The sequence below is a fragment of the Sinohyriopsis cumingii genome, chromosome 9, assembly GCF_028554795.1.
Source record: "Sinohyriopsis cumingii isolate HCF-2022 chromosome 9, ASM2855479v2, whole genome shotgun sequence".
In the NCBI taxonomy this organism is placed as follows: Eukaryota; Metazoa; Mollusca; class Bivalvia; order Unionida; family Unionidae; genus Sinohyriopsis; species Sinohyriopsis cumingii.
In genome coordinates this window covers 7,882,423-7,901,912 of record NC_142969.1, presented here as the reverse complement: position 1 = coordinate 7,901,912, position 19,490 = coordinate 7,882,423, and the positions used below count along the sequence as shown (strand labels likewise).

The window sequence follows — 19,490 nt, the reverse complement described above, 5'->3', positions numbered from 1 at the left end:
CCGGACAATTGTCGATTTGGCCCCTCGACGATGACAACGACGACGACGTCGTTTTTTTTTTACCAGGCGCTGACGACACTAGATCGTTGAGTGCAGAAAGTAATAATTAAGCAAAATAACGATTGGACAAAATGTCCGATTCGCCCCCCCTGCTGCTCGCACATATGATTCCCAGTGCATAAAATATACTATTGACTCGAATATACATTAGTATATCTTTCTATCACAATGCAAAACGTCTATAAATACAATCTACATAGCTGACAGTCTTCATGATTAAGTGCGAAAAAAAATAAAACCATAACATTTATTTGTATGATAAAATATTTTGAATGCATTTGACCGGTTCGTATCAAGTAACGTATTACAGCAAGTAATGACTGACACTAAGACAGTACCGTGTAATGAATTTAACCAAGTACTGACTGACTCTAATAGAGAATCATACAATGTATTACAACAAGTACTGACTGACAAGAAGAGAGTACCATGTAATGTACTACTGCAAGCACTGAATGACACTATATGAAGATCTGCTCACTACTGTAAAGAAACGCAAATTAAGTTGGTATGTCACGTGTCGCGCTATTCTCATATATCCCAGTACTACAGGCCACAATAAGAGGAATGAGAACAACAAGGCAGACATAATAAGAGATGGGAATATAAAATCAAAGAGGGGATGTACATCATATTGTTGTTATGATGAAATGATTTAACATGCAGATACAAAGTTCATGTGCGCTCATGTAATATGTATTAGTGTATTCGTGCTTAACCGTGTGGCATGTGTTTCACGGCACATTCGTTATATTTTAAATGTTATGATGGTCGATGGTGACTTGGCTACATGACGTCAGGAGTGTAATCGCATTGAGGAGCAAAGTTTCTGGGACAACGGGATTATAAAATAAATACAAGAGGCTCTCAAAAGCTCTCTTTCAGCAGTCATGAGGGGATGGACCATTCGTGGTAGATATTTGATTATTCGACGAGCAGATTGTGACAGGAAATGCATCGTGATCGTTGAATGGATGCCACAAAATACAAATGTTCCATTATTGAATCAAGATCAATATGACTATCAGGTAAATCAACAGTCAAATGTCGCTTTATGGATGAAACTTCTAATAGTCTTATATTTTATCCCCGTAGGAGATACAATCATACTTTGTTGATAATTATTTATCAATTTGGTACATATATCGTTCATGGCGATAGTTCCATGTATACATAATATTACTTAAGAGCATCCATATATTGTTCTAGTTTGATCATGTGTTGAAGTTGCATTCACTGGTGTGCCCAATTTAGGAAAGATATCAATTAGTTGCAACAACTGTTGAACTCAGTGTGCATCTGTGTGGTAAACATATTTGTTCTTGCACTTTATGCTCAAGAATATGGTGTAAGATTCATTCAAGTTTCACTTCCATTAGAGAGTAACAATTCCTTACGAAATTGTTTTAAACAACTTATATAGGTGCAATCCTTAACCGGCTATAAGCTGTTACGTTTAGTACATCTGAGCGCTAGTGCAATTGAATTACTCATGCTATATATATAAATCTCAAACCATCTAACTAAAATGATTTGTATTTGTCATTGTAATGTTGGAATACAATTTATCGTATGCTAATACTTGATGATCAAATGAGAATCATTACGACACAGATTGTCTAACATAACTTGGATAAAATCCTGATGAATCGTGTTAATTTCGCTCAGCAACGCGTCGATACATGTGGCAACACAATCATTCCCTCAAAAGGGCACCAACGGCTTGGACAGCAACCGGTTGGGGTGAATGACCTTTTAAGCAAAACCACGTGGAACATGTTCCTGTGACTTTATTCTTGATGATCAATATCAGGAACGTTTTCAGCGCCGGGTATCGGGATCAACTTTGACTCAAATTCAGCTTAAATCAGACGGATTGGTCGATGATTGAATGTATTATTCTAAACGATTGAAATAATGTATGGTTTAGTGCGACCGCGTCGGGGTGCTAAAGGAGAGGTGCAGTGGGCGATAGGAATATCGCCTCAACCAAGTGGCGTTTGGATATTAGCAGCCGACAAATACATATGACCGTTAATTCTTACTAGGACCCTGAAGTTGAACGACGGAAATAATGCACTTGGACAACTGCATCCTCAATCTCGTCGATGTTGAGCACATCACTATGGCACACGTAGACGATTTCGTCGTTCATTTTGCCCTTACTATAATCATTAAGCTACAAAGCAAGTAAGAGTATGCTTGAAAATTTTGAACCACTTAAGGATTAGAGACATCAGGTGGAACAGAGATACACGTAATAATACCATTTCTGAAATAAATTCGGCAAAGTTCACTTGTACTTTAAGGTCCTAGCGAGATTCGACAATAGGTTTCGAATTTTCTAAGGGACATCTATTATTGGCAGATAAAATGTTATTAAATTTGATTTTATATTAAACAAAATACGCATTTTGTTTTTATGGTGTACAAATCGGTGGCTAGTAAGTGAGAATTAGCAGAATACTAACAGATCTACAAAGAAATTGTTCCTGAATATCAACTGTATGAATCCGCGAATTAAATATATATGACCTGTGAATGTTTACCACAGTGTTCTAAACCCCTTTCCATTATGTAAATGTACTGAGTAGTCTTTGATAACTTCTGTTCGTAAAATGATCAAAGCAGAGGTTCTTAGCGCTGATATGTGATCGAATATGTCATCGGGATAGTGTTTAAGACTGTATTGACTTTGAAAATCTACTTGGTCCAATTCGGTGTAAATCCGTTTTCAATCGTTCGTATAATTTTAGAAATCCTAACACGATCCCCTACTCGCAATGTCCTTCAATAGTGGAGGCCTAGGTGTCTGAACGCATCTGCTACAGCATCGCTGCATTTTGTCGGTGTTAAAGCACTATGCTCGCTTGATTAATATTCATTTTAATTTGATTGCTATTTTATATTCTGTACAAAGCCCATGCAATACGTATTATGTTCCTTGTTGGGACACTTGCAGTAAAGTGTTTCCACATTTTCGTGTCAGCGTTCATTTAAATCTCTCGACAACCACATATTTACCTTGAGTCTGCTTCGAGTACTTATGCACTCCTCGCGAGAAGATCTTTCGCGAAAAGTGTCATTCTTCGAATGTTTTATTGTATGAATCCCGGCCGTTTTCCACCAAGAGTTTATCCGGTTTAATCACCATTAACTCAAACACTTTCATGCTGGCTGGTTTCATTTAGAGATGAATACTCTATGACGTTCACCAATTATTTATATCCGTTATTTTCCTTCTAGAACTGCCTCATGTCTGCAAGATCATCGATGTTAATATAATCGACTACTAAGATTCGCTCTGTGCCCTATGGAGCATTTGGTAATCATCCACAGTCACGGGTGCTTACTTTATCGCACATGGCATAAACGATGATTTATTATTAGCTTGTTCCGTGCAGTTCGCTTTGTTGATAACCAATATTCCGCGATTTGTAAGTTGTTCACCAGCGATTTTACAACACAGGCATTATATTTATTTCATTTTTCTTGCTCTGCTACAGTTTACCTAACATTGGTTGTAGGCATTGTATTGAATTATACGCAAGCCCTATTCTACCAGCAAGCTGGCCACCGCCATATGTGTACTCACGTGCTTGGTTTCCCATGGCAGTGCACATGAGTCACAATATTCTGTATTATTTGAGTCCCAGTCGTGATAAAACGCAGACCAATTATTTTCCTGATCTAACATACATGTTTTCGATTTTGATGACATTACACTGTAATGCAAGTTACTTGACAATGTTCGACATGGTAATAGATCCTTGGAAAATATGATATCTCATCCTGGGAAACCCGAAAAGCACTTTTTCGAAATCAGCATTGCGTAGCAGCGTAAGTTACCAGGAATACAAATCCTCGGCAGCTGTTTTTCTTCCCTTTACGTCCTCGACTGTTGGTACCTGTGCCAAATATTTGTTCAGTAAACAAGTTAGCATCCTGCCAGCTGCACCAGCCAACAATAGAGAGAGCCGAATAATAAAACCAACCTGTTTGTTTGCCTGCATCGCCGATATGTGTAATGTGATACCAGTAAAAGCCTCACTATGTTTCGTAATTGTATTATGATGCTGCGCAATGGCTATGATGATATCGTTTCTATCAAACATTTTCTTCAAAAATTGCATTATGACTGGGCATCCTCGTTTATCCGCGAAAACCACATAAGCTCGTTGATCTTTACTCAGCGCAAGTTCTTTTCTGCTGATATGATACTTTTACTGTATTATTCTGGTTAGATAAGCTAATCCCTCACATGAAGAATGTACTACGTTCGCAAAATCTTAGAACCACTTTTCTGATGGCTCTTAAAATCTAATCCTTGCTTTGCACCGTTAGATTTTCACGGGCTGCTAGCAACCCAAGTTGTTGCGATGGTCGCTCTAGATGATCTGCCGAAACAGTATCCCGCTGTCACACGATAAGTCGCTTGTATCGGACATTTATGCGGGACCTCTGCGAATTATAGCGATCCTAGCCTTAGTAAACTTTTGGCGCCAGTTACGTTAGCAATGGTCAGATCGTGGCATAAAACCCTCCTTGTTTCTCTATTTGAGAGTGAGACATTTTAATGTTCAGTCCAGTGCGTGTTTTTCTAGCCGAATATAGCATATTATCCTGCTTCCATGTTAGATTACCTTTTTCAGGATCATCACTGGTTGCATTATTATTCAATACAAAAATATGAGTTTAATCAACAATCAAATATGAGCGAAAATTAATAATGCATAAATATTTAGGGTGAAATTTGTAATAGTCTTGGTGATAAAATCATACGTTGTTTATAATATTTAGAAACAATATCAGTGACTTGTATCAACTTTTGAACTCAGGTCAAAATAATTGTGTTAAATACATTGTTTGACTTTATGCGCACGAGTGTAGTGTCATATACATTTATCACTCCTGTGAATTGTAAATGAATGTGTCATTTACAGAATTGCTTTGAATTTCTTCTCTCGATACAATTTAAACCCGGCTTCATTATTTTACAACATTTACACCTGACAAACAGTGTAATTAAAATACTCATGTTGCGTCGGGAGGAGAGAATAAATTCAATCAATGCTCTTAATATCCACGCACTGAAATCTGTATTATTCAAGTTAACTAGGGCCTAAAATCCAACAAGCATGATATACACATGAAACTTTGGCGGTACAGTATGCCTTTCTTGTACTTTTCACGATGGATACAACGTTTATATTTCTTACAACTTACCATAGCCTCTTTTCTGATAAGGTAGATTTTCCAGAGAACACTGATGACAAGTACACTCGTTAATGACACGACAACAGCAAGGACAAGGGTAATGTTTACAGTCGATTCTGACAAAGTTAATATAGATAACACCAGTTAAATTGGCATTTGAGTATAGTAATAATTATGGTAATACTACTACTACTCATAATAATAATACTAATAATAATGAGGACTTTGTATGTAAAGCGACTAATTTTTAGAAGCTTTAATCGCTATACACCATTGGAAAACACTTATATTGATATTATTAAATAAAACACAACATGAAATTAGAAAACAGATAACGTGCTGAAACTATTTAACACCGTATTAGGTCCTTTAGTCTGTTCATGCAATCGAAATAGATGTGTTTTATGAAATCACTCTGTGTGTGTGTGTGTGTGTGTGTGTGTGTGTGTAATTCAGTTGGCTATATATTCGTTCTACACTGATTAGCCCTGGTTTCAAAAGAACGTTGTTAATATGACATTTTCATAGCGGTAATAATTAAAATACAAGTGTCAGAAGAGGAGTGTATGTATATTGATGGTGTGTACACATAGGCAGGTCGGATTGGTATGTTGGACTGGAGACCGTGAGTAAAACTTGGCACAGAGAACACATTTTGTGTATGATTATACATCGAATGGATATAAAGTGCAGGTACATAGTAGGGGTACGTGTGCTCTGATTGTGGGACTCTAACGATGATCCGAGCAGCTGTGCTTTAAATGGTGTGAAGTTTCTTGAGTAGATATTGAGATGAACAAGATACAATTGACATTAGTCAAGCCTAGAAAGTACTAAGGAACACTAAAGCTTTCTGATGCATCAGCTGAAAGATAAATGCGAATGGAGCAGATGCGTCTCAGCTCAAGGTAATCAGCCTTGTATATGTTCATGTTATGTTGGTGCAATGAGAGAATAATGTCGAGAAGATCTCGAATTTAATGCCAGTGTTTCGGATATTCATTGTTTGATGCAAAGGATGTGAATGAGAAATTATTAACTTTGTAATCAGAATGGGTTCAGTTTTATCATTATTGATATTGAGCTTGTCTAATGTCATCCATGATGTCACATATTTAATTTATTTCTCTACACCTTGGAAGGTAGCTTCAACTTCAGTTGAATGGCTAGATTTGAATATTTGGGTGTGATCATCGTACAATTAATTATACATTGGATGATGATCTATAACAATTGAGACGGCCTGATAGTCTAGCACGAAGAGAACATGTCCAATAACAGACCCATTTGGAACACCAAAATATAAACGACTGGGCTAGAATGCATTTTATTTATGAACAAACTGGGCGATAGTTCTTCAAATTGTTCTGGTCGAGTGTTGGTTTCATCAGCAGAAGTTTTACAGTGGCAGTCTCCCTGGATGAGAGAGAGGTGTTAATTGCATCAGTTCGTGAAGGCATACTGGATGCAAGCACTCAAGCAGCAGTGAAGTCGGGATCGGATAAAGTGCACATAACTTTGGTGTACTCTTTATCACGATTGTAAGTACTAAATCCACGCAGAGAGGTTTAAATGCTGCTAACGGTTACTGCTGAAATTCTGTATCGCAAGTGTAATGTGACGACTAGTCAATTTAAATTTTGTCGCCAAGCTTTTTTTTCATGGTTTGTACTTTGTCAAGGAAGAAATCTGCAAACAGGCCCATATCGACTGTAGAGAAGGAGGTTGCAAATGGTGTAATACGTTCCTTGACATTAGCTTGTTAGTACTCTCGAAGAGCTCATTGCAGTTGGAAAGTTTTGTAATCTTGGCACTGTAGTGGGATGATTTCGCAGCATGGATTATATTTATGACATTGTTCTTAGCGGCTTCATAGATTTGCTCATGAATAGTGTCGGTTCTAATGCCAAAATCTCTCAGCTGTGAGAAGCTGGTCCCTAACACTGCTATCTCACGGAGATTACGTATTGTATTGATACTGTACACTTTGTTGCTGGTGCATGTTTGTCAAACAATGCACTCAGGCAGTTATCAAGTTGGTTTACTGTAAGAAGTAATTATGTTGTTAGGTTTGCTTCGATGTCATGCATTAGTTTGGTTCACCTTATCATTCGGAGGTTTCTCTTAGAAGCAAATCAAGGTGGTGTGTTAGGGACTGACTTGTTACGATGGTACACAGTGTAGAGATGATCTGATGCAAGTTCGTGGGACTCCAGGTAGGTCTGTAGAATGTTATCATCAGGTATATGAAAAATCCAGTCTAACATGTGCCCAAACTATAATAATAAACCATAGCTACATGTAGACACCTGCTTACATTAGGGGCGTCAGGCGATAATGTATCTTGTGTTTAGGTACATTGGTATATATAGACCTATAATTCAAACGATAAGAAACGTTATGCAAGCCATGGGCTTTTCCGGTATAGATTTGGTCTAGTGCACCATTGGAATATGTGGGTAATGCGCGTTGGACATATACTCTTTTTATGCAGACACACTAATTCACAACTGCCCAGTAATTGATATGTTATGCTGTAATCCATACAAATTAAATCTCAACGAGTATTAATGTGGGACTGTCATTGCCACATTACTGATTCCAATCGCTCAGTTTTGAAATTGGTAAGGTGCTGGTAAAGCATAAGTAATTTATCAAGATTCAGAGAGTAACGAGTGGGGCGATACTTGCTAGATTGTGAATAAAGTTTCCCTCAGTGCCAGCAATACTTATAGCTATCAGTTTCTCTCCACTTTTAAAACTTATATTTGTCAATGTAGTCTTCACGCGCATCATGATGTGTTATGTATATCTGTATTTCTTTAAACCTTGGTACAAAATGTTATTTTATTTTGTTATTTATATTCATGGTTGTAATTGGTACGTGTTATCCTTAGTTCTCTTTTGCCTACATATGGTCTGACAATAGCGTACAATTACATACGATCTCTAAATAGAGGATTACATATATGTTGATGACTACTAAAAATAATCGTAATAGTAAGACTTAATTGCAACTTTGGATTCATTTATCAATGCCTGGTGGGGATTTTATGGTACTAGGATAATTCAGTAATTTTCCATTGTTTGGGCTACGTCAAATGAATTGGCAAATGAGTAATAAGATGCATCATAAGGGTTATATTGAGAAATAGTTTAGATGAGGATGTAATTGAACAACATGTTTCATTTCAATTTTGGATTCAATCTCCTCTTGTAAGTCCACAAACGTGTTTAATGGTGTACTTGGGCATTGTTGGAAAGGAAAAAGTATGTGCACGGTCTGTCCAGTGGAATTAGAAAGTGTTCATTATTAGAACTAAACTATTATTTTAAAACTGTTGTGTATTATACAAATTATATCTGAAAGACGCCATTTTAACAATGCCACGATTATTGGAGGACCAGTACATTTTCAGTTTTGAATTTATTCAGACCTTTTCTTTAGGTGGGGCTTTCATTGAAGTTTATTTTGATTAATTAAATTCATTTCATTATAACTTCCACTCACATTTTAATGTATAGCTGTGTCAGCTGAATGATTTAAGATTTACAAAACTATTTGGCGTCGCTTCTGTCCGTTTCTAACTTGATGAAATAGAGTCGTAACATGCGGAAATATAATTTCCTACAGTGAGCATGAATCGAAACAAGAAAAGTTAAATCACAAACTCATCACTTTTTTCAGATGTCGAGGAGATTTAAGCAAGGATGAAAAGCAAGTGATGTCTCCTGTTATATGTGAACTTCTATGCGATGTCAAACTCCAGATATGAACTATAGCGTTTTTTGTTCCTCTATCAACTTATTAAGGCTCGTATAAATATCTGCGTAAAGGGCTTACATAACCGCCATATACAGGTTCAATATGACCAGTTAATGTTGAGGTACACACTAGTCATAGTTATATATCTGATTGCTCAACGGTTTTCATTGTGGTCTGCGCAATCGCAGGAAGTTTTGCTACCCATTCACGTGATCGTGCACATTTTCCCCAATAATAGCAGTGCTTTTGAGCATCTATTGCGAATGTTAATGTCCAAATTTAATCGTTCTGAGACGTTTCAATCGTTCACCGCTAGATTGGTCGATATTAATTTCAAAATATCCATGGCGATGTTAAGTCAATTACGCTTCGCCAACCCGCCTACTTTTCGGAGAAATGTTTGACCTGGATTAACCTGCAAAACATTGGTCCATCTTTTTTTCCACGAGTGTATAGGGACCCGAGTGAACTTGCCTCCTTGGTTGCTCTTTTGTATGTCAATTATAAAGCTTTTCCCTATAGACTGACTATACCGACAACGTTCATCGCCTAGAAGTATATGCGATAATCAGGCGCTTGCACTTGAGGTTGTTTGCTAGTGTCGTATGAAAGAAACAAAATATCAAATTGTGAATAAATCTCCTACAAAGCCTGTCGCGCAAGCGGATCTTAGTCAACTTATTGATTATTGGCTAATCGCTATTGTGCCCTTCCAATAACAAATGGGAATATAATGCACTGATTCCGTCAATACAATTCAAGCATTTAAATAACTTGTTTCAAGTTTTAGTATGTCAATACCAGTGTTACCTGAATTATATTGTCAGACACTCTAATGTCCCACTAAATAATGTGTCATCATTGATGCTCTTATTAAGTCGCTCTCGCAGCCATCTTCTTCCCAGGGTGAATTGATGATATGTTTCCTGAGCGAGCGAGAGATCGATACTATAACAAATGGCGTCTATTCCGTTGTTTAAATTCTCGCGCGATATCTGATAAAAACTATAATAATAATAACAATAATAATAATAATAAGAAGAAGAAGAAGAAGAAGAAGAAGAAAAGACTTTGTATAGCGCCTAATCTTTAGAAGCTCTAAGCACTTTGCAACATTAGACAACACCTAGCAGCAGGGGGGGCGAATCGGACATTTTGTCCAATCGTTATTTTGCTTAATTATTACTTTCTGCACTCAACGATCTAGTGTCGTCAGCGCCTGGTAAAAAAAAAAAACGACGACGTCGTTGGGGGATCGTCGCGTCGTCATTTGGTTTAATTAACACCTTCTGCGCGTCGATCCCCAGCGTCGTCAGCGTCCGGTAAGCACGTCGACGACCGCGTCGATGTCATTGCCCCCCCTGCTGCTAAGTGGTTATTTACAATGAAAATTATTTACAACTAACCGAATATTTGGTCAAGTCCGATACGATATCGTGTCCGAGGATCATGTAAATTTATCGTTACGAATCCATGTGGGGTCGACTGAGCATGACTAAAAAAGTTTCGAAAAACATTAAAGTCCATGTCACCGCCGCACCATGTCTGCCAAATATTTCGTAGCGTGTGTGTATCAACGCCGTTGAACACAGCAAGAATATTACAGTTGTCTCTAATTAGTTTTGGAATCTGAGTGTATCGTTGAGTGACATATATCACGTCAGTGTTTTTATGCCTGCCTCTGGAAAATATCCTAGCTGGGTTTTTTTGATTGTCTAACATAACATCATCGTACACGACTAGATTGTTAACGTCGCCATCAATAGCATCAATACCCGGTGCATCATTGATATCCGTAATAAACTCAATAACATTTTTTTTAGCGATCGCTGATGCATTCTCGTTGAAATCTTTCAACACCTCGTAGCATCGTTGATCATCTACGCTAGGAGCAACCAAATACAACTTATCCCACTTCATCCATCTCATTATTAAATTGAGTAACAATTGCATCTTGCCGGATCCAGATGGTCCGATGATAATCATCCGGATCGAGTTTGGTAACGCTGCAACATGCTTAACTGGTTCTCTTGTTTTAGTCGCCGAAAAATCAATTATATTCATATCTCTATACATAAATTATGGATCTATATTGTGTGAAGTGTAGAGTACGTACTGGCACAAATGATATGACAACCGTTACGACAAGAAATAACAGATCGGCGCTTACTGGCAAGTGTGTACAATGCGGTACAAAGAAATTTAGATTTATTTCTATTAGACCCGGAGATGTTTTAAAAAAAAGCGAGGAGGTGACATCGCAGCCAAATTGGCAAAACTCCCCGGAACACCGTGGGCAAAGTATCCAGGAGAAAAACACCTCCCAGGATATAACTACTGTGGCCCCGGAACACGATTAGATATTAGACTCGATGATCAAAATCAGCCCAAACCCGGTGAGTATCCAATAAACGCTATCGATAAGGCGTGTCATGCTCATGATGTTGCTTACAAAAGTAGCGATCTGCAACAGCGTCATATCGCGGATGTAAAATTAATTCACGCATTAAATGCTATTCCTGATAAATCCGTCAAAGAAAAATTAGCCTCATGGTTGGTAAAATCGGCTATGAAAGGTAAATTAATGATTGGAAGCGGAGCTTCTCGCGCTGGTAATTGAAAACGATAGCGTTTATAATAACAACATGGAATCCATCTATTATTCTCCGAGAGGATACTGGAAGGGGAAGGCCGCAATTGGTAAGCTTGCAAGCGCTGCAAAGGTAACAAAGGCCACTGCGGCTAATTGGTTATCCAAACAGGCTATATGGCAAATCTATCTACCACCGCCTAAACAAATCAACTTCTCGCGCTTTGATGTCAGCGTACCTAATGAAGTTCATCAGGCTGATATACTATTTTTGCCGCATGACAACGGTTACAAATACGCGCTAACCGTAGTTGATGTTGCGAGTCGATACAAACAAGCGGAACCGTTGAAAACAAAGTCAGCAACTGAAGTAGCCGATGCGTTTGAGCGGATTTATCGAAGAGGTCCTCTGCGCTGGCTAAATCTATTACAAGTTGATCCTGGTAGTGAATTTCGCGGCGCTGTTTTATCAACGCTGAAACATCATAGCGTCGCGATACGACGAGGTCATACTGCGCTACATCGTGATCAGGCAATTGTTGAACGATTCAATCGGACTCTCGCTGAACGGTTATTTGGATATCAATACGCGAAGGAATTCATCCAAGAAAAACGATCTCGTGAATGGGTTAAAAGGTTGCCAGGTGTAATTGCAGCGTTAAATAACGAGATTACCCGAGTAATCAACATGAAGCCCAGCGACGCGATTAAATACGAGTATATACCCGGAAAATTAAAAGTAAATAGCGTTTCTAAGCCGATTCTTGGCGATGTCACTGTTAGATATCTATATGAACCAGGAGAGCTTGAAGGCGGTAAAAAAAGGGCTACCGATCATATTTGGAGTGTTACCACACATAACATATCAACGATAACACGATCAACTGGTAGACCACCGATCTATAGACTGGATTCAACTGCTCCTCAGCGCGGATTTACACGCGAGCAACTACAAGTGATACCTAACGATACTCAATTACCCCCGCGTGGTCTTAACTAGCGCCGTTGCGTCTATTACACTCAAGACAGGTCAACCTCACATTGGTTTTGACATGACCGAGACTGTTATCGATCCTGTCCACGGTAAATTGGTGAGCGTCTTTATCCGAATAACGCCAGCGCATTACACAATTACAACTCGCGCAGTGATTATTCTGTTGTTGTCGTAACGCAATTATTAATTCGGCATCAATATCAAAACGCCGCTGTTTTTTTTTATCCTGTTGGCGGTAACCCGAGAGTTTTCTATCAATGACGCTTGCATCGATGGCGACTCCGTCAGTGACTCCGTCGGTGACTCCGTCAATAACAATTCTTCGAAGCTGATTTATCCTTCGTACTCTGGACACTGCAAGATAGACTAGATTTGACCATTCGATGCGATTATCAACCATCCAAACAATTGTGTCCGTGATGGTTAGTCCCTGCGAGGAATGTATTGTCGTTGCGTATCCTAGCGTCCACGGGGATTTATCAGCACGTAGCGCGTCCTCGACGACGCTGATATCAACGAGCACGATATCATTCAGCACGAGAATTTGTTTTTTTGTCCCTGACGCTGTCGGGCCTGGGATTTCAACTTCAATGTTCTGCCGCCGTGTGTCCGCGGGTCTATAACATAACGGCACTGGGCGCGTTGGAAACTTTTCCTTATGCAACGCAAACAACTTCCGCTGAAGTGTGTCTCTGACTATCTTTCTACTCGCTACAATCAAATCGTTTGGTCTCCATGTTCCCCAGAATTCATTTAACGGCGTTTCCGGAATCACCTCGCGAATTATTTCACACTGAATTCTATCCGGCTGTAATCTGATTAATTTTTTAACCCCGCGCAGTTGTTCATCAAGTGCTCGGTAATCAGTATCGGTTTCTTCATAATAGTCCACAAAACCCCTTAACCAATCATGTGGACCCTCGCCGACAAATGGTGGTGGTTGGCCATGGTCCCCACACATGATTACCGCTGTATTCGCGCGCAGCAACCACTCAAGAAACATTTGTAAAGTATCTAACGAAACAGTACATATCTCATCCCAGATGATAATGTCGGGAATAAATTTTTCACCCATTCGATCAGGAGTCCACTCACCGCCGCTGTATCGAAAGAAGCTGTGATAAGTAACGGCGTCAACATTTCGTTGTTTTATCTCTCGCGCTAGTCTATGGGTCGGTGTAAGCACGATTATACTTGCCCGCGTACGAAATAATTCAATTGCCCGAGTCGTCTTTCCTGACCCGCCACAGCCGCTTAAATAAACCGTCTTGTGTCTACAAATTGGATCAGAACACGATGGTGCATTAGACCATTCTGACAATTTATCACCGCGTAAGTAGTTGTTCTCAACGGTGACATCTGCTGACGGGGAATAATCGCGTCGTATTTCATTTTTAATTCTCCATGTACCCCAACTCTCGTCCGGACTAGTAAACTCGGCTACGTTTTCCTTATACGTTACGTCAATATAAAATGAATCAACGGCTACTCTAACCGCGGTGTTAGGAAATCTATTTATCATCGAGAATAAATTGATAGCGGCGTAACCCAGCATAGACGCCCTCAAATGCGGGTATGCCGGGCTGTCTCCATCGCTGTAGGTAACAACTCTACCCAACTTTGTTCCATTGGACAAGAAAGCTGTTTCGCAGTTCACGTATCTATTTTTCGCCACTGCGTCCTTGATTACGAAATCATATTCTGCATCATCTATAATCAGCCGTGAGCAATATCGTTTGTAGTCGCAGTTTTTTCCACCTTGTGTGAACTTACCAATTATTCTTCTACCGAGATCTTTTGCCTCGTGGTTTCGTTGGTTAAATATTCTCCTGGACCATTCGATGATATATTCCTCGTCGGCATCAATGTTTTTTCTGGACTCGTCAATTATACTATCTAGACGCTCCGGTTCTGGTAACCAGACTTCAGTCTGCGCCCGATATGATATAATTGCGTCACTGACAATCAACGAAACAAGCATTTTACAATCAATCATATACCGTAGCAGCGCTATTGGCAGCCACTTCTTTTCAGTCATGTGTCTACCGATCCAAATATAACAACAGCGATGAAGTCCTGCTGCGAATTCAAATGATACTATGCGAGCGAATCCGGTTAAATCAAAATCAGGCAGTGGTCCATTAATAGCAACACGAGTCATTTCATGTCTGGGGTGTCCAAATCGTTTGAAATACTCAGCGGCGGATCCATACCCGAGAAAACTCGCTGGATAACAGGCAACCATATCAACGGAAATCATAGCGTCGCGGTTGTATTCAGTGTTCCATAGTCCACCGTGATAGTATTCCAAACAACTGGATTGTACATCCGGTAGAAATTCCTTGCGCGTTGGGCTCCACGCATTTTTCCTCGCTGCAACATGAGCTGCAACCGATGGAATCGTGAAACAATTTGTTAGCAGTTGTTCATCATGCTCTTCAAATTCCATGGCGGTTTTTTTCATCTTGTTGTGAAATGCTTCAGTGCGATATAATTCACCGTTTGGTCTTACAAACTGATCAAAGGTATCAGCGCTGCGAAGTAACCACACTGATACAGGGTCGTTTTTACACAAATAAGCAATAGCATCAAATAGTTTCCTCTCCGCGAGAAAACCATCCCGGGAGAATTCTTCTCCCAAAAATTCCCCCGGGATATACTTTACCGTTCTATCCCGTGGAAACACTGTGATCGCGGGCGTCCATGCGTGTTCGTTATGATCAATAATTTTGATTGGGGCTCCCTTCGATTTGTACTTTGATTCGTGTAATACTTCACCGGTTATCGTTGTAACGGTTATTGGAAATCTCAGCGATGTTTCTAATCTCGCTATGTCGCTGATGGTTGCTCCTCGCTCGCGCACTGTCTCCTCCCACTGGTTGATTTTGCTACGTCGTAAATCAGTCAATTTGTTTCCTCGACATGCATTTGTAAAATGCTCTATTATTCGTTCTGCTACACAATTTATCCCCGTTGACTGTTTCATCGGCGCTAGTTTTCCGATATCAGGTTTCTTATTTAACGGGTATATTCCATAGACAACTGCTGTTTCAGGATACGCTCGTTCATAGTATGGTCTGTCAATTCCGGTTAACAACCCCGGCTTGGAGTCGCGGCTAACAATGACTGTTTTCTTGTCGCTGAGAACTGGTTCAAATTTATCACGTATGATCCAATCACCTGATTCCACCCGGACAATGAATTTTACTCTGAAGAAATACTTTTTACCGTCAAGTTGTGATATTATCGTTGCTGCGCGGTTGTCGTTCATGGTAGCATCAACAACGCCATCAATTCGAAATGTTGACCAACTATGAGATGCACCATCACGCTTGAATTCATCGATACAATCGCGTATTTTACTCAACAGGGTTCTATCGTTTATTAACGCTTTTGGTGCGTCCTTGAGGACTCTATCGAGATTGAACTTAATATTTTTCCGGGGCTTAATTGCTGCTAATCTCTCGAACTCATCCATATAATTAAAACAAGTATTTAAATAAAAGAATATAGTATAATGAATCACTGCAAATGGTTGATGATTGGGTCGACAACCCCGTGCAATAAATCATGTAGAGGTGAATTCTGCGGGTATCATTTACAAAGCGTTCGTAATGGTTCTCTTGGCCCCCTCCCGTGCTTGGTTTGTCACGTCGGTGTAAGAGGAAAATCGCAGTTGTGTATCAATTGTGGCGGAAAGCGATACAGGGAACTAAAACGCTATTATGACAAGCGAATTAAAAACGCCGTCATTGACCCTACCGCCGACTTCGTCATCAAAACCCCCCAGGACTACGTTGAAAGATTCATAATTAAACCAAATAATAAATTAGACAAGTAGTATTATTATACAAATGGACCGAGAATTTCAGTCGCATCCCCTGCTCGTCAATTACGAGGCGTCTCGCGACGGCATTGTTAGAAATCGTAGACTGAAGAAGCCGGTTGGTACCGTAAATAATCAGGGGTATTTGACATTTGGTTCCGGAAAGAAGAAGTATTATGTTCATAGGATGGTATTTGAAGTATTTAACGGATTAATCGAGAATGGGCTTGTGATTGATCATATTAATAATAATAAGACTGATAATTCTCTTACAAACCTGCAAGCCATCTCTCAGAGTCAGAATGTCAAAAAAGGCCAAACTGGTAAATACTCAAACAAAGCAAAACCCGTAAAGTCATTTGATACAACAACTCACGAAGAAAAAATATTTCAGTCGATGAATGAAGCCAGTAGATACTTTGACATTTGTGGAGCCTCGATACGATTTGTTGCAGAAGGAATACAGAATTCAGCGATCTCAAAAAAGACCGGGCATAGAATTCGATTTTCATATATAACAGAAATCAGCGAGTGATGAAGTCACCGGCGCCTATGGCGCTGACGAGGTCACGTCTAACGAATTATTAAACACCTTCGGAATTGATACACGGGGTTTCATTTTTTTTTATTTAAAAACAAGATGTTCTATAAGAATAATGAATATCGAAGACATCAATAATATATTAGCCGAGATTTCAAAATTAAAAAATCAAGGAATTGAATTATCTGATGGTCTCGACAGTGAAAAAATATTATCCGATTATGAAATTATTAACGAACAATCAAAACGGGGGCGTTTTACCCTGGCCCGCGAGTATTTTTTTATAAAACGATTACAACATACGATCAATGAAAACTTGTACCACAATGACGCAAATGCATTCATTGGACTATTTACTGCCGTTGAAATAATACGAAAAAAACTCGGACGTGTTTATGAACGACGCCGGGAGATTTCTAGCAAGATCAAAAACATTAGAAGGATTATAGACGAAAACTCCGTGGAGCCCCCGATGGTACACTCGGCGGGAAATTAGAAATTGCTTCGCAATTGCAATAATGGTAGGCGAATCACTTACTACTCGGCTAGCCAGAGAGCGGCTAGCGGCGCTTAAAAAGTTCATACCGTTACGAGACAGGGTCCGAGAACAACTTCAAACGCGGCAGCAACTACAAACCGATTTTACTGTTGGAAGCGAACAACTGTTTGCCCCGGTAACTAAAGCGACTAGGGATGTTACAGCGGCAACAGAACGGGCAATATATGGAGATATTCCTAAGGAAGGCGAACGGAAAGAGGCGCCTCTTCTTCCTGTACTTGAAAAGATAGCAGCAGAGACAGAACAAACACAGCAACGGATAAAACAACTTTCCAGTGATATAAAAACCCAACGAGAGTATGAACGATTAGCTGATATTGATGTTGGTGAATCTCAAAAAATTTCCACTCAAAGAGGGATTTCCTTTATGGATAAACTCACTGAAGGGGCTATAGAGGAAATAAAACGACCTCAATTACTGAAATCCGACGATTATAGGGTTTTTGGTAATTTTGCCGCTCAAAGCTATCATTCAAGAAAAGACTTTTTAAAAGACGAGTATAAAAACAGTAATATAAAACGAGATGACTGGGTTAATTGGTTGTATAAAACGAATAAAGGGGTTGATCGCTTGGATACAAAAGAATTGGGATATAAAGAATTTAAAAAAGGAATTGATGATTATGATATACAACAACAACAAGAACAGCGAAAAGAAAAACGTCCAAAAAAAGCTGGTTCTAAAAAAACAAGCGGAGAGGGGTATCCAAGTAGTAGTGGTCTAGTTGAAAACGCTTGTCCTAACAGTGTTCTCAGTGATATATCACGGCTAGAGGTACTAATCGGAGGAAAACGAGCCGGAAATAACTCTCCGGAAATAATCAATGAGGCCGCTGATATTTGCAAGCGGTTATTTGCAGGCGGTATCATGGACATTAATGCATATCGAACGCTCATAGACGAACTCGTGGATGATTAAAAAAATTGTCAGTTTTTTGGTCGATTTTGGCAATTTTTTGAGGGCAAAAACCCCAGGAAATCATTTAGAGAAAATCGATGTTTTTGCTGAAAAATCGAAAAAAAACGACTATAGGCAACAAAAAATGACCAAAAATGACTAGAAATCAAGAAAAAACCGGAAAAAAACCGGATTTTTATCGAGGGCAAAAACCCCAGGAAATTTTGATAAAATTTATTCCGGTTTTCCACAGGAGGAAATGTCAGAATAATTATCTACAAGAACTATGACAGTTCTCCCATCGATGGAAACTGGTCAGAGTAAAAAATGTTTTACAAAACTAACCCGCCACACATGTCAACCGTTTGCAAAATTATATAATATTGTAAATCCGCGTCAATTTTGACCGTTTTTGAGGGCAAAAACCCCAGGAAATCATTTAGAGAAAATCGATGTTTTTGCTGAAAAATCGAAAAAAAACGACTATAGGCAACAAAAAACGACCAAAAATGACCAAAAATCAGGAAAAAACCGGAAAAAAACCGGATTTTTATCGAGGGCAAAAACCCCAGGAAATTTTCATAAAATTTATTCCGGTTTTCCACACGGCGGTGGGGGAGGGGTGATGATCACAATCACTAATTGAAAAACCGGTGTTTTTATAATAAAGATGATTATACATTACAACCACGATAAACCAGTACTCGTCTACGTGGTAAACTCGCGATTGCCTGTTTACCGCGCGTACTATGGAGATGGTCTCGGTAGCACCATTGCGGGGTTATTTACAAGAATGGCTCCAAAAGTAGCGCCGTTAGCCAAACAATTAGGAATGAAGGCTATTGATGTTATTCGTGATAAGGGTATTAGTGCTATTGGAGATGTTGCCGGAAAGGCGCTTTCTGCTGCAAAGGACAAACTAATGTCGTTGGTGAGGAGAAAAAAACAGAAACCACCGGTGATGCCATCAACGACAGTGATGCCTGCGAATGTCAGTAAAGTAATAAATAACGCCGTGGAAGAAAAACTAGCGTCGTTG

The 19,490-nt window shown here is 39.3% G+C and overlaps 1 protein-coding gene across 1 annotated transcript in view; it reads left to right on the top strand.

The window, feature by feature from the left end:
• Positions 1–348: 348 nt before the first annotated feature.
• Positions 349–19,490, top strand: part of LOC149791235 (uncharacterized) — a 93,526-nt gene continuing 74,384 nt past the window's right edge. The window contains exon 1 of the mRNA XM_089969720.1: positions 349–1,088. Coding sequence (XP_089825846.1) covers positions 951–1,088 — 138 coding nt within the window. The 5' untranslated portion in view covers positions 349–950. The remainder of the gene's footprint in view (positions 1,089–19,490) is intronic.